The 16,532-nt window shown below is 40.6% G+C and overlaps 1 protein-coding gene across 8 annotated transcripts in view; it reads left to right on the top strand.

Moving 5' to 3' along the window:
• Positions 1–16,532, top strand: part of pald1a (phosphatase domain containing paladin 1a) — a 60,277-nt gene that overhangs the window by 30,349 nt on the left and 13,396 nt on the right. For all 8 annotated transcript variants that reach the window (XM_055004632.1, XM_023269540.3, XM_023269529.3 and 5 more), the window contains exon 19: positions 15,990–16,145. In XM_055004632.1, coding sequence (XP_054860607.1) covers positions 15,990–16,145 — 156 coding nt within the window. The remainder of the gene's footprint in view (positions 1–15,989; positions 16,146–16,532) is intronic.

Here is a 16,532-nt window from a genome sequence, read left to right as displayed (position 1 = left end):
CACTGACAGCAGGATTAATTTTACTGACAAAGAAAGAACAAGGGATTAGAAAGAAAGACATTCAGAATGAGGAGGAAAAAGAAGTGAGGTGGGAAAGTAAGAGGCTATGAGGTTAACAAACCTCATTCACTTTGTAACTTGTAATTTGCACCTTTGCACTTGAGCGTAGCCTGTATCTCGAGGGTCTTTGCGTGAACAGTTTTCTTCTCAGTTTGGATGACCACTTGACATAAGTGGGCCAATTACAAGGTGGAGTTGGTAGCATCTGGGGGAAATATTGGCTGGAAAATGAGCCCACCTGAGCCAGAGACGGGTTCTTCTTCTTGCCTTAAGTGTGTGTTGGCTCGCCGTTTCTGAAAAGAGACTCTTATTTAGATCCAGCACAGGGTGGAAGAGAGGAAAGTGGGAGAGCCAGAGATTGTTGTTTTTATTCATAATTTCCAGCCTTCCATGTACAAATGCCAAAGAGGCTGTCTACAAAATTACTCATTTTCTTCTGAGCAGGTGTAACTAGCTGTGCAGGCAGAGTGGGGATTCATAGTTTAGATTTATGTGTTGGTGAAACAGTACACGGAGGGGTAAATAAAGCATCTCTTGAGACTTTCCGGAGATGTTTGGTGAGATAGAGAATCAGTCGTAGTGGCTGTTTTTCTGTTGCTATTCAGAAACAAATTTATTTAGGGAGTCGCACTCTGTAAATTACTTCAGATGGCACTTTTATGTCGAACGTGGTCAATTACAGCACTGCATTCACCTGAAATGTTAATGCTAACCTCATATGTTCCCGTCACCAATGATTTATATGCCTTGTTTGTGAACTGTAAAGACTAGGTTTAGTAGCTCATTTGTAACAGACACCAAGACTGAGCAAAGAGAAAAGAACATCCTTGGGACTTTCTGGCAGCAGAGAACTTTTGCCTTAAGGTTCCATATTGTGCCCATTTTCAGCAAATTATTGAAAAATGTAGAATATATTTTTTTTCATTTTTAGCTGCTTCAACATTAATGTGTAACGTCTTGTTTTAGCCCTGTTCTCAGCAGACTGTGTCAGTGTCTGCTGCTTTAAATCTGTCCATGCAAGGAAGAAAACTCTCTCTGTGCCTGCGATTGACAGCGCAAAAAGTTGACAGCTTGAGACCAGGACTTCCTGTCACTTTCTTTTATTTTACATAGCCATAGCCACTTAAATTAGTTCATCCGTCCGTCCTTTTAAAAAAAATGTATTTTCTGTGCCTCATTAATTTATGTAATTGTTTTTGTATTCACAGCACAGCTTTGGTGCATTTGGGGAATTTGTTACACTACATTGTGGTTATAAAATCAGTGTTTTAATGACGCGAAGCAGCAGCTTTACATATGCTCTAAAGTGACTGCAAGTTAACAAATAGTCTTAATAAACTGTTTCAGTCACTATTTCAAACTGGGTCCATTAACTGACAACAGAAATAGCTTTCTACCATATGGGACCATTAAATGATCTGTTTATAGGTTCACCACTTTTATTCAGTAGAACAAACACACTCAGTTTAAATAATGTCTTGGGTATTTCTAGCCATATTCAGTATGTTGTGGAGAGCCGAGCACATGCAGGTTTTGTTTTAGACGTGTGCTGCACCAGGTGATTTGACTATTTAGCACATCTTTAACCAAGGAGAAGGAACTATTCAGTGGAAGCAGCTGCTCTGCTCAGTCTGCTGTGATGCGTAATTGGAACAAATACACACAAATAAACTTACAGCAAATGATTCAAAGCAATTCAATTATAATAGTTTCCAGACTCATCGTTCTGACTTTTGCCCCTAACACATGCTGTGTTCAAAGTGCAATTGCCTTGCCACTTTGTACTGTGTTGCCTCACTTAATAATTTGGTTGCACGGAGCCAACAGGTTGTCTAAGGGCTGATCTGAAATTATTTCAAATTAAAGTTTTAACAGCATGAGACGATGAAGAATCAAGAAGAATTTGTGAACTGCGTACTTACAGTTTCTGACTTTTCATTATGGTTGTTTATCTTAAAACCTCTATATCAACTATATGTAGAACATGAGTGTATTATTAGTATGTTAGCACACTCCCATTTAATTAGCACATTGACCTAACAAGCAGTTTATTGTATTCAAAGTCCCACTGGTATAAATTGTACTGACAGAGTTAGATAACATAGTACAATTCAACAGCTCTGGAAAATGACTCCATTCAGCTACTTATTAGACTGTGAACTGAGTTATTGCTCAGAAATGTGCATGAAGAGATCCACATGGATAATATCCTAGAGTATTAAATATTCATGTGCAAAGTAGATGACTTGCCAGCATGTGCTATGCAGTAAATGGGATATGCAACATCAGAGTGTAAGTACTGGATTTCATTTGAGCAATTTTTACATTTTAATGACACAGTAAATGATTTTCTGTTGCCTTATTTCACATCTAGCATAAAGCAACATGAGCATCCCATTGTTTTATTTTCTTCTTCAGCCTGTTGTTTTTCTGTTCATTATTGTCTTGATTTGGTCCTTCAATCACAGAGAAAAAATAAGAAAACCTTTCTGCTGCAACCGTTTCACTCTGGGCAGGTGTTGTTGTAGGAGCTATGTGAGGTCTGGGAACCACCTCGGTTTCTGTTATTTGTCATCACAGCTAACAAAAACAATGATAGGCTGAGAGCGGTAAATAGCTGCATGGAGCCGTTTGATCACACTGAGTCATTTAATTCATTTATTATCATGACTATCAGCATTAAGGAGCACAAGCTAATTAGCAGCCCATTTAGCATTCTTTATAAACACAGTCACATCAGTTTTCTGATAGCAAAACGTTGTAACCTTTGAAATAACAGTCTTCCACTTACAAATTAAAAGCTGCTAAAGCAATAAAATGCATGGTTGCACAATAAACGGACTCAGTGGTTTACCAGCGACACCTTTATTAGCTAGGTCTTACAGAATTCAAGATTCAAGAGGTTTTGTTTGTCACATGTTCATACGGTGGCAGAGCAGTGCAGTGAAATGCAAAATGACTGTTCTCAAGGCTGCACAATAACATTATATATTCAGCGCAGTTCTGTTAGCACATGGATAAAAGTGGGAGTTTTCATGGAAAACATGAAATTGTCTGGCTGACCCCAAACTTTTGAAGAGTAGTGTAAATGTATTGTTATTGAGTATAATATCCAATATTTTCCTCCTCTCATGGTGTATAATTGCCTTGCATTGTTGAGTCATTAAAAGGCTGCACAGTGGTGTAGTGGTTAGCACTTTCGCCTTGCAGCAAGAAGGTCCCTGGTTCGCGTCCCGGCTTTCCTGGGATCTTTCTGCATGGAGTTTGCATGTTCTCCCTGTGCATGCGTGGGTTTTCTCCAGGTACTCCGGCTTCCTCCCACAGTCCAAAAATATGCTGAGGTTAATTGATCATTCTAAATTGCCCGTAGGTGTGAATGTGAGAGTGCTTGTTTGTCTTTGTATGTAGCCCTGTGACAGACTGGTGACCTGTCTAGGGTGTCCCCTGCCTTCACCTGAGTCAGCTGGGATAGACTCCAGCCCTCCCATGACCCTAGTGAGGAATAAGCGGTGTATAGATAATGGATGGATGGATGGATAATGGATGTTGAGTCATTAGACCTATAAGAGAGCAATTATTTTCCCTTTGTCGTCCTGCAGTGACTCCCAAACGCTGCAGTTGTAATATCATTTCTCCATTTCACTCTCGCGCTCTGCTTCGCTGTCTACATGCTGACCACTTTTGGAATCGTTGTGCTTCACCTCCCAGTCTGTCCCCTTTTACCCTGAATAACTGAACTGCCCCGGCCTGCCCTTTGCCCTGACCCTCTCTCATGCCCCCGCCCCCCCCCTTAACCGCCGGCCCCAGGACAGTGCTTCAGACCTGGCTGGGCACTCCATGCCATTTCCTCCCCCCACACACTAAACCTGTCATTGCTGCAGGCCAACAGACCAGGAATAACTGCCTCCAAAGCCATGCATGAGCGTTTAAAGCGTGCTCCCGGTAGCCGTGGTCATGGTATCCGTCAGGTCCTGCTAAGCCCTGAATCATTTCGCTGGGAAAAGCTCCACCTTTTTGTCTAAACTTTCACACTGGCTAGCTCCTGGCACTGGACAGATCGGGAACACAATCTGAGTGGTGAAGTGACTTAAATGCCAACCATGCGGGATATGCGCAAGTCGTGACTGGGTCGAGTTGTTCCAGGAATTGCACTTTCACATTGCCACAGTGGGGAAACCGTGTTTCATACATGAGGACAGTTGTGCAGCAGATGAATCCCGTGTTAACGATGTCATAACTGCTCCTATAGAGCGAGGAACTTTCAGAACTGCCTTGTCGAATGGATTCCTCTTTGCCCCACAGACAGCTCACAATAAGGCACAGTGTGGCTTCTTTTGGCATTCGTTCATTCTTGGAAGTAATCATTGTAATGACTCACGTTTTATACATTCTGGCATTTGACATGCATCTCTGCTGAGGTGGTGAAATCCATGTGTCGCATCTTCTCTGGCTCACTGTTAGACTGGCATATTCCGGGATCAGAGTGAATGTGGCAAAAAAAGCTGAATCGATGTCCGTGGCCACGGCAACAGCCACGTGAGAATATGATTGGTACAAGCCAGAAAACAAAATCTTTAGACTGTTTTGCTATTTTAAGATTTGTATGACTAATAGAGCAAAAAAATCTAACATTTTGTCTGAGTTGCCAGGTTCCAGACCTCCAATTTGCCGCCCACATCTCAGATTTTTTTTTCCTCAGTGTTTCAAATACATCTGGTGTTGTGTTCATTGGCATCTGTCTCCCTGGTTGGAAAAACAGTCGAGCCAAATTAGAACTTTACAGGCAAGATTAAGCATGGGTATGGCATCTTCTGTGCCAGTTAGCTGTTGTTCCATCAAAGCTCTGGCATACCGTATTAAGCTAGTTGAAAGTAAACTTTAACCCAGTTCAGTTCTGTGCAAAAAAAACAAAACAGTTCCTTACAATTTGGGAGATCCACCTAAAAACATGGCAGCTATTGATGAGGAGAAGGAGTGATTTTCCCTCTGCAGTGTGAAAATCATATACAGGCAGCAGTGCAGAAATATTAAAATGAAATAATGTTAAGAGGACAATTTTTTTTAAGGAAAACTGTGATTTCTTTTTAACCCTATAAAGCCCAAAAAACGCAAGAGGATTTGAAAGGTCTGTTATCTTTCCAAAATCACCAAAATTACACAGAAACTGTAAAAACTGAAATAACTGACAGATTTTTAACTTTCCATTCCATCAGTAAATTTGTCCAGATCTAAGTTTTTTTGAAAATATACCATTAAAATCTGTAATTTTTTTGGGCTAAACTGCAGGCAGTGTTTACACAGAGCAGATAGGAGACCACTATTGAAGCGTATTCAGAAATAATGGGTTGAACGCTGATTTATTTATTTTTTGCCAACTTTGGTATCTAATCTCTGTTTCTATAGAGGTGCAGGACTTTAAATTGCAGAGAAAAATGAGCCCACAGTGAGTAAAAACGTGGCAGGAGCAAGAAAATGCTCAGACACTGCTTGGTTAAATACAAGTGCTTTAATCCCAGCGTTTCTTTTTTCAGTTTAGGTTTTGTTTTCAATTCCAAATTTTCTTTTCACTATCAAAATTGAGTGAGTCCATAGGAATGCTGTACCTCAAAAGTTGTGTGGAGCTATTTTATACTGCTGCCAAGTGGCCAAAAGTTATTTATGGCAGATTTAAATAAAAATGTTGTGTGTACGCTGGCTGTTTTAGGACATGTCAGAATTGGCTCCCAGTTTGTCAAAGTTTTTATGGCAGGAATTCGTACGTTTGAAACGCTTGTGTTATACATGGGGTTAGTTTTACATAATGGCACTAATTGGAATAAATTCATTAGCTTTTATCCACTGGGATCTATGAGTGTCTCTACCAGGTTTTGTGGCGATATACTCTTAATTATTTCCATAAAACTCCTCTAGTCCAAAGGGTTTGACCTCACTCTGGTGTAGCAAATACCATGACCTTTGCGGCAGCACATCAAAATACATTTGCCTTTTTTTTTTTTTGTCAATACAGAAAGTCATTTGTGGGCAAGACTATATATTTGATTACAAGAACTCCAGTGGGTTTTGAACTATTGAACATCTGATTAGCTGTAACTCACTGACATAACATTTAAATGCATCAGTGTTGGGTTTGCATGCACAACGTATTTTGATAGCTCAGCCAGTGACTGATTCACAGTGGGAGCCTCTATGTGCTGTGCTGCCAGCCATGTGCACGTACAGAATGTACCATAATGCATGCGGTTAATGTGGGAAGATATTCCAGTCTGTGTGTAGGCTTAGTTGATGAGCCCTGTCTCCTCCTGCGGCTTTTGTAATCTCTGTTCAACAGACATGTCATACATTTTTGCTGGTTGTTTTGCCTGAGAAATCTGTCTTTTTTACACAAAAGTCTATTGACTATTTATTGTACAGTTCATTCCTTAGTTCTCGATGTATTATTGATGTGTATTTCTATGGGTATGTCTAGTTTTATGGTTGGCTGTTGCTGTTAAATGTTCCGTTTAAATAGTAAAAGAAGATTAAATCTTTATTCTACAGCAGATCTTAATCCACAAGACCTTACTTGTGAGTGTGAGAAATTTCCAAGCACTTGGCTAGATGGACAGATTGTATATAAGTCTGTATATACAGTATACGGATTGACACAGCTTGCATCTAAAATCCACCTCAACCTTGACTTCATGATTTAATCAGCGTAGTGTGGCTGAGCGACTGGAAAAAGACAGAGGATCGGAATCTGTAGAAACTATTAACATAAAGGCATCTTCGTCTTCTCCTCTCACTGGCGGCTCCATGGCTTCTCTGCTCCTTTAAAATAGGAGTTTTGGGCACCATCTTGATCCATAAAGATCAGCACTGCAACGTGAAGCCAGATGATGTATAGCTTTGATTGCTTTGCTACTGGCCAAGCTGGCAGGCAGCGGTCTGGGTGGGTGTATGGTCGGGCTTTCAGAAAAATTGCAGTGCACGTAAAAAAAAACCTAAAAAAAACATACATATGCTGGTCAGGTTCATGCAACCCAGAGGAATATATAAAAAATATGTTCATGTACTTATCTCGCTTTCACACATTCCAGCACCTGACAGATGAGCACACTAAAATGCCAAGGGTTTTAACAATATATACACATGGCAAAAAGTTCTACTTTTCTAATAAAAAGTAGACAGAAGCAAAATTTAAATAGTGCATGCAGTTTTATAGAAGTAGACTGAATCAAAAAAGAGTGATGTTAAAAATGTGTCACTTCTTTGTCCAGCAGAAGTATGACTCATCTGTGCTCATTCATCATGAAAATTGGACAATAACACTTTGATTATTTAGACGCTGAGGCTAAACAACGTTTTTCCTCTGCACGACATGTGGTAATGAACTGAGCTCATACAGTGGCAAGTTGGTTTGGAGAGATGATGCAAGTGAAATTACATTTTTAATACCCTTCCTCTCATTTCCTGTCTGTCTCCACTTCTGTTGTCTAAAGTAAATGCCAAGTATTCTTTGTTACTGTTTCAGGTAAATATTCTCCCAGTTTCATTGAAGTTCTAAATGGCTAAAACATGGCATCTTTTCACATTGGCAACCAAAAGTGAGTCTGAGAAGGAGAAGTAATTTAGCTAATTTTCAGTCAGGCCCTGGTTTGGGTCTACTTAATGAACCTACCTGAAAACCAGCATGTATACTTGACTTTGAGGTGTCTGTATATTGAGTGAAGGAGCCATGTGTAGGCTGGCTGTCCACTCTAGACAAGTCGGAGTTTGGTTTTGGATTTGGGTGGGAGGTGTTCTTGTAGAATCTGATGAATGGCTGTTTGTGCAAACCTGTGTGGGAAGGGCCAATATGGATTGGCCTTTTTACCTCTGCAACCCCATCAGCTGGTAATTGGCACCATATGTCAAACAGACGGACCTCTCCTTAATATGCACTTCTCAGTTAAGTCTTCACCCACATGAGCCCACAGAAAGGTCGACCGTCAACACTTGTCTGCCACCATTCAGGGATTTAACTGTTCCCCAATAACTTAATACTACTTTTCTGTTTAGATCAGCTATAAATGTACTATGTTTGACACAAAGTTTACCAATATAAAAGAAAGAAAACCTTTAAACTGAAGTACAACTTTGTAAAACTCAACATTTTCTATTTTATCTGAGTTCACTAAAACAGTGTGATCTATTCTCCAACATTTGCTGTTCTCTGTACTGCCAAAATGTTTGTTTTGCTGCAGAAAAGTAATCCATTTACAATATCCTTTACTCAGAAAAGATAAATTATGGATGAGTATTAGTGAGTCAGAAAAGGTGGAGAAACAGCCATGGCATCACTCAATCAGTTTTCGATCTTTTGTCAACACTACTTCACTATCTTGTGTCACTAGTGATCATAGCTTAGCTGACTTTGTGTCACCGATAGCACCTGTCAGTCCAAGCAACTAAAAGATGTACTGCCTATGTTGAACTTGCTTCCTAATACAGGACTCTGGTCTATTAGATGTCACTGCTGTCAGGTCTTTTTACCTTCCTTAATGACTCACTGCAGAAAATGGACAGAAATTGCGAGTGCCCCTGGTGAGCAAAATGTCAGCGGTTTGATAATCAACAGCAGTAGCTGGGCACTAATTGATGACGTGCCTGTCAGCCTGTGTTCAAATGGAGGAGATAGGGGCTCACATCGTCACTGTGACTGTAGACCCCTCATTAAGGGCCTGGGATTGTTCGGCATGTGGAACCCTTTAATACCAAGCCTCATGACACACAGAATCCCTGTTTGCACAAGAAGTTGGCACGGATCAGGCAGAATATTTCATAAGTAGGTGGTGTTTATCTTTAATACACCTCCACCTGCAGGCTGCAGGCTGTGACGCTTATCCGGAGATTATAGCCAACTTTTGTTTGAACTGGGTCTGACGTTTTAAAAGAATTAAAAACGGGAGACTGAAACAGTTGCCAGGGGCTGAATTAAATCGCTCACAAATATGTATCAAGTTTATTTGTTTTGTTTTTGCAAAGTACATTTCCTTTTAGATAATGTGAAATCAGTTCCTGGAACAACATTGTTACATAGAACTTAAACTGCCTGCAGCACAAAAAGCATAAAGTTAGCAAGAGAGAAAGAAAAAAGCTTAAATCCAGTGAAGTTGACATCAGCCGGTCGGATTAGTTCCATATTGGTGCGATTCACAAACAAATATGCACTGTAATGCAGAGATTATTTTAACGAACCACTAAATCTACTTATAAAATGTAAGAAAAAAACTCCTTAAACTGTTTACCACTTTTAAAAGACACACAACCCCAAGTGCCGACTGTGGTTGTTTTACATTTGAGTTCAGTGGAAGCTTTCTAGAAGCAGAGCGCCTGCTGTTCAACTGTCACATTTCCTGTGTACTTTAAAGTTGTTTTGTGGACATTTTTTTGAGCCTTTTGTGTCATTGAATACTGGTTTGTGGCTCATTTAGTTGTGGTAACTGATGATTTCTGGCTGCATTTGAGTCGATTCAATGTCTGTATATTGTGCATCTTTCTCAACTTTCTTACAAATGCAAAAACTTAGACATAAGCATTATGATGATGTTGGTAACAAATTAAATGGATGTAAACGTTAACAATTTTTCAATCCAGACAGGATAGTGCGTCAGGTTGAACTTATATTTGTTTTTGACGATGACTCAGTTCGAGTGATGCTCTGGAACAGTTTTAAAAAGCGTGGCACAGACAGCCGCTGAGATCACAAAACCCCCAGCAGAGCCGGAGAGTCACAACATTTTAAATGAACACAGAATGAAGAAGGAGGTTGCTGGGGAAGAAGAGGAGATGATTTACAGATCTGTGGAGGCTGGAGGAATGATGTGGTGAGCGCAGAGCAGCCGGAATATATGAACGCTGCCTCAGTTATAAAACATGCCAATTGGGTCCGGTGGACTAAAGTCGTGAACGACTGGTCAGAAAAGGTGCTTGTGACGTGAACTGACTGTGGGTTTGAAAGACATGTTATTTTTTAACAAATCTGCAAAATGACATTTTTCGTCAGAGCCTGCAACTCTAAAAACAGAAAGAATCATCACATTTTCAACTTTCCTAACAGTCCCTGAACTATTTGTGTGTGGCATAGAGTTACATCAGGGAAAGTAATCAAATCTAAGTTTACAGTAGTTTTTTTAAGCAAAATCGCATCATTGTACATGTCCTATTTAAAGATTTGCCAAAAATGAACCATTTTGATAAACCAGATTCTATAGAAAACTAAATCTTTTCACTTCTCAGAGCAACCCTGAAGCAGTTACTTGGCAAAACTTTGGGGACTTTTCAGCTGGACTGGGTTGAAGTACAGGCTGATAGGAGAAAAGTATGCAAACCATTTAAAAATGTAAGTAGTATTACATCAAAAAAGGTAGTGTCGCCGTTTTGGTCTAGTATTGGTAACAACAGTGGCCACTTTATGATATGCTTGTGTACGTTATGTACGGATGCTAAATTGCGTGACCTAAATATGTAGCGGGCGGCTGGAATTGATGGGACTCGAAAACACCCTGCTTTCATTCTTGTTGCGAAGCTAAGCTAACCATCACAAGCTCAGCTCCAGTGTAATGTTGAATGCACAGTTACAAGCAATACAACCGAACTCTTCTTTCATATGCATTCAATTTCACTCTCCTGAGATTTTAGCTGCTCAGGCAAAAGTATTACTTGGAACTTGACAGGCCAGTTTGATTGACCAAGAGGCTGAGATTTTACATGTACTAGTAAAATATTATTGTGTTTTTATATATATGCGCACGTGTTTAAGTAGCTCATTGCAGTGATGCTATTTTAATGGCAGTGGCATTTGATATGTATACTATGTGCTGCACATGTTGTACAAAAAATTCCAAAGTGGACCGTAGCATCGCATAAAGCAGTGAAACATTTCTAATCTAGCAGTCGATAAGATTTTTCCAGTCACGCATTAAAGCAAAAGCTGTCTGTGCTCTCACTAGTGTTTCTGCAGCGATAACATGTCTTAGCCGCTTTTCTCACTTTCACATTGTCCCCCGCTCAGACGTCTGCTCAGCCATCCAGCATTCCTGGACTCTCTCAACAATGGTATGTGTTTGGTCTGTCTCCCTTCTCACTCAGGACTGAGGAGAGCTCAGGATGTTCATTATCACGCCTCTGGGGCAGACTGAATTATAGCTTTCACCTTTGATTGTGAACCAGGACTGACCGTTCACCTCCTCTGTTATTAAGGCCAGATGAGAGGATGCTGCAGTTCTCTCTTCTATTTTTCCAACTCAGTATCAACATTTTGTTCTTCATCTCGAAAGGATCATTTTCATTTCAGTAAAGCAAGTTTGTTGAAAGATAATGCTGAAAAATAGATACGTCTATCAGCAGAGTACAGGATTGCCTCGGCACTTAACTGTAATGCACAGTAATTTAAAGCTTTCAAGGCTGCTTCCTTTACGCAGAATGGAAGACATTTACTGCCTTTCTTTACCTCATCTTACCCAACATTGTTTTCTGAAGGAATTTCTGAGAGTGCAGCTCAACCGCACATATGGTTGGGTCAGTGCAGACAGACAGATGGCAGCCACGGAATTAGGGATCAGCAGATTGTAGAGGTGTGAATTATGTAATCTTTGTAAACTGATCTCTCTCATATGTGTGTGTGTGTGTGTGTGTGTGTGTGTGTGTGTGTGTGTGTGTGTGTGTCTGTGTCTGTGTGTGTGTGTGTGTGTGTGTGTCTGTGTGTGTGTGTGTGTGTGTGTGTGTGTGTGTGTGTGTGTGTGTGTGTCTGTGTGTGTGTGTGTGTGTGTGTGTGTGTGTGTCTGTGTGTGTGTGTGTGTGTGTGTGTCTGTGTGTGTGTGTCTGTGTGTCTGTGTGTGTGTGTGTGTCTGTGTGTGTGTCTGTGTGTGTGTGTGTGTGTGTGTGTGTGTGTGTGTGTGTCTGTGTGTGTGTCTGTGTGTGTGTGTGTGTGTGTGTGTGTGTGTGTGTCTGTGTGTGTCTGTGTGTGTCTGTCTGTGTGTGTGTGTGTGTGTGTGTGTGTGTGTGTGTGTGTGTGTGTGTGTGTGTGTGTGTGTGTGTGTGTGTCTGTGTGTGTGTGTTGGCTCGTGCATGGATATCTGCCAGACTTTGGCACTGTGGATTTTCAAGGCTGAGAACTGAAATGCTGGAAGCCCCCTGGGGGTGCAGGGTGCACAGGGTGATCGGGTTCACCAGCGTTCACCTGCCCTTCCACTGCTGTCGATTTAAACTGGTGGAAATCAGAGAAAGTGAGCTGTGCGTGCTCAGTCTTTCTTCCTCTGGGAGAGCTGATAGACAACAGACAGCACATCCATTGTTTGCCTAGGTGTAGTTTCTGACTCCACTCTGCTGCAGATGCCTGGAAAACTAGGATCCGACCACAGCTGTTTGGGAATGGACAGGAAACCCCATTCATCCCCCCCACTCTCCCTCTCTCTCTGCTGCGTCATTCAGCTCTGGAATGATTGTATTATGGTACGCTGTGCACATTTCAAATTACCCTGAGCACCAGCCCACCTACTTTGTAAGTCTTCATTATTCTCAGTGCAGCGAACTAGTAACATTAAACAGAGAGCGCTGGAAATGCTCTGTTTCATTAAGACATATCTGCTGCGCTACACTCCGTCAACCCATTTACTTTTTGTTCACCGACATGCCATCCAATCCAGTGCACACCTCGAACCGCCACACAGACACACAGCTGGATGACAGACTTTGTCACTTGGTGCCTGGAAGTGCTCAAGGCTCTATAGAAAAAGGAGACAAAAGAAGACGAAAAAAAGGGAAAACATCTCGATCACACACCACTCACTCAAGGCGCTAATGAGAGCCTGTCTGCATTCACCGTCCTCTCAACCTGTAATTGAAGAGCAGCTCGATTACCAGCCGTGCTTTGTGAGAAGTGGCATGCGATAGTGCTAGAGCTGCTTCACTCATTGTCCTGCTCTCTCTTTGTTTGTCTTGGACTGCAATGTTTTTGTCATAGATGCATTTCTCTGTCGAATTCCACAGAATTTAAGTGGAAGGATTAGTTAAAAGCATAAAACTAATTACATGAGCAAAATTTTTATGTGCATGAACAGTTCAATCTTGTGTCCAGTGTTTGCATTTTTCCCCATCCCTGCAGTAGACAGTCAATTAGTCCTGTGAAAATACTATTATCTTGTGTCTTGAACAACAATCAAGGGAATTATAGGAGCATCTCATACTTTGAATAAGTGCACCATTCTAGCGTTGCTGACCATAGGGTTTTGCAGTAAAAATTTGAATTATTTAGTAATTATGACAGGAATAGCCATGTAATTATAGTGTTTATTTGAAAGGAGTGGAGCACAGGTTGTAAACAACTTTGGTGAATAGTAGGTTATATGAGGGGGGTATTGCATGTTTGGTGGCAGCTTTCTTTGATGGCTTATGGGTGTCCTCAGCAGAGGAGCTGAAAGAATAACTCAGGGGAGGATGGTCAGCCTTGTGGAGCAAACAGCCATATCATACACAGCTTGAAGCCGCCTACACACCAACTTTATACTTTGCCCGCTCAGATAACTGTGATCGTGTTGTTGAAATCACAAGGTTTCAGAAGGTCTTTTAAGGTTGAGCGAGTGGGCGGTTTTGTTATCGGCTGTGAGAGAAGCGCAAGTACGAATGAGGATGACAGACACAATTCACCTGAATATAATTTCCACCAATGTTTTACTACACTTGGCTGGGTTTATATGGAGCATAATACCACATGTATAATATATATATAGTTTTATAATACCTGCATGCCATAACATTTCAGTGAATCAAGTGACTTAGCCCTCCTCCATATTTTTGGAAACCAGCATTTTTTGGCAGTTGTTTTTTTCTTTGCTCCTGTCACATTTTTACTCATTAAGAGCTATTTTTTCACTGCAATATAAAGTCTTGCATCTCTATGGAACAGCACAACCATGAATAGAAGTAGCGAACATTCAAAAACGTCTTTTGTGTAATGTATCAAAGTTGTAATACCATAAATTATTAAAAAGAAAAGTTCAAAAAGTTCTAAGTGCCCACATGTGTTGCCAGTACTGAAAAAATAAATGGTAACTTTGCACACTGTAGATATTTTACTACTTATATTTTCAATTTGTTTCCATACTTGCCTCTTGTTTGCTCTATATAAGCACTGCCTGCAGTTCAGCCCAGTTCAGTGCTTGATTATTTCCTGAATTTTGTTACACGATTGATTCAGTCGAGACTTTACACTTGCCCCAAGAAACACAGAAATTGTTGTGTTTTACAGGTTCTGGTTAAGACAAACGGTTTATTTTTGGCAACATTTTAAATGAGGCCTGTAGAATAAAGCAAAATATCACAATTTTAATCTTTGTTTTGGTGAAGATTTGCATCAGCGATGAGTAGTTTGTGGTCTCTCAAATACTTGAAAATCCAGTGACTGTTTATGCAGTTTTCAGCCACTGATTATGTGTGTAATTTTGGCACTTTTACTGTTTAAGATAACATGGCTTGGCAGGTTTGGGAGTGTAGAGGATTAAACCTAACAAATTAAACCATAATCATCAAAATCAGAGGTAAAACGTAGAAGTATATGTTTGAATTAAACTCATCAGGCGGACAGAAACACTTCTCTGTGATCCAAACTGCTCAGGTTTAAGGCCTGAACATGGCAGAAAGTGGCACATTTAATCTACATGTCATGGTGAAAACAGCAGGGCGAAGGGCCTGGTGGCTTCAGCTGGAGCTGTCAACTGACAATGCTAGCCCTGATGAGTTTCATCAGTACGATGCTGCAGTCCTTGACATGTGGTTCCCAGCATTAGTGAGGAAATCAAAGCTTGTTAGCTCTGTTAATAATATGCTATTTTTACAGTTTATTCATCAGACATATTGTGCCATTGACTGCCTCTTCACTGTCTTAAAAGCATTATCTAGTGGAGCATTTTACGCTGAAACATTGGGTTCATTAAAAGCAGATTGATAGTTCTGTGTGAAAGTTCACTTATTTGAACTTGAAGGAAAAATAACACACATCTACTTAAACTGAGGGTTTGCATTGAAATTCATTTTTTGTTTTCTGAGCTGGTGTCTGTTTCTGTCTGGTTTTATTCTGTCCCTGCTGAGAGCATCGTCTTTGTTTCTGCCTTGGAGATTCCTTGTTTGTGCTGTAATTAGATTAGTCAGACTTGTTGATGCGTAGCTCACAAAGTGCGTCTGCTGCCATGCATGGACTTTAGAAGGACATACAACCTCTGTTGGTGGAGCTGATGGCCTCAGGGACGCTAAGATAAACAATATTATGTTGGCACTGTGCGGAAATAAAGCTCGTGCCGGCAGACGGTGGGTCAGGGGAGTTTAGGAGAAACATAGTGCAGGAATCATGTTATATAAGCTGACAAAAGTTGCACAGTGACTCACTATGACTGTCTTGTCAATACCTTTGTTGTGCTGGACCAGTGTGTATGTTTATGTGATTTTCTGTGGGTCATGGCCTACTGATTACCCCTAACTTGTGGCATATGCTCCTCTAAATTGCCTATTATTGTCGTTTTTTAAGTTAAGTTAAAAATCTCCGATCATTTTGTTATTTCAGTTCAGTTTATACAAAGTTTGAGTGTGTTTGTTTGAGGCGTCGGTATTTCCTGAATGCTCGCAACTTTAAGTAGTTCCCAGGATAGCGAACACAAACACAAGTAACAGGCTTCTAAACAATATCAATGCTGGTGAAATGTCAAGAAAGTCCAATCATACAAACACAACATACATGTAGGAGGCAATTAGAGACACTGAATTCACTCAATACAAGAAAAACAGTCTAAATTCCTGCTAAGCTGTGACACTGTACTCAGTAGAAATGGAAAAATGTGCACTTTGACAGTAGTTGTTGCTGTGTGAGATGAATGTCTTGATGCACTTTTTCAGAACTTTGTTTGCCACTTTTTCTTTAGATCAAAAGTGGAAAGACGGACAAGGAGTGTCAGCAGCTGCTGCTGAGGAGCCTGCAGTACCTGGAGCGCTACATTTACCTCATCCTCTTCAACACATACCTGCATCTAGAGAAGAAGGACTCCTGGCAGCGCTCTTTCACTCTCTGGATGGAACAGGTACAGGATCTCAGCCCTACTTGTACTATTTGCTTCTATATCCCACTTCATTATATTTCTATACATAAAGCTTTTCATGCAAAAACTGCATGCAGGTGAGTAGTCTAACCTCAGTCTCATTTCTATGCACATTTTCCAACTCCAAACCTTATAAACTTAAAGGCTTAGTGGATTAAGTATTTGTTTACTGAGGGTGGGTGTGGCCTAATGTGATTGACAGCTCCTATTAAGGTGTGCGTAATTATTAGGCAGCTTCTTCAGCTCAGGTAAAATGGATCAAAAAAGACATTTAACTGACACTGAAAAGTCAAACATTCTGAAATGCCTTCTAGATGCGTAGATAGCTAAACTGTTGACCACCGTACAATCAAACACTTTGTTGTGTAT

Source organism: Amphiprion ocellaris, chromosome 18 (assembly GCF_022539595.1).
Source record: "Amphiprion ocellaris isolate individual 3 ecotype Okinawa chromosome 18, ASM2253959v1, whole genome shotgun sequence".
Taxonomy (NCBI): domain Eukaryota; kingdom Metazoa; phylum Chordata; class Actinopteri; family Pomacentridae; genus Amphiprion; species Amphiprion ocellaris.
This window is presented reverse-complemented; position numbering and strand designations above follow the sequence as displayed.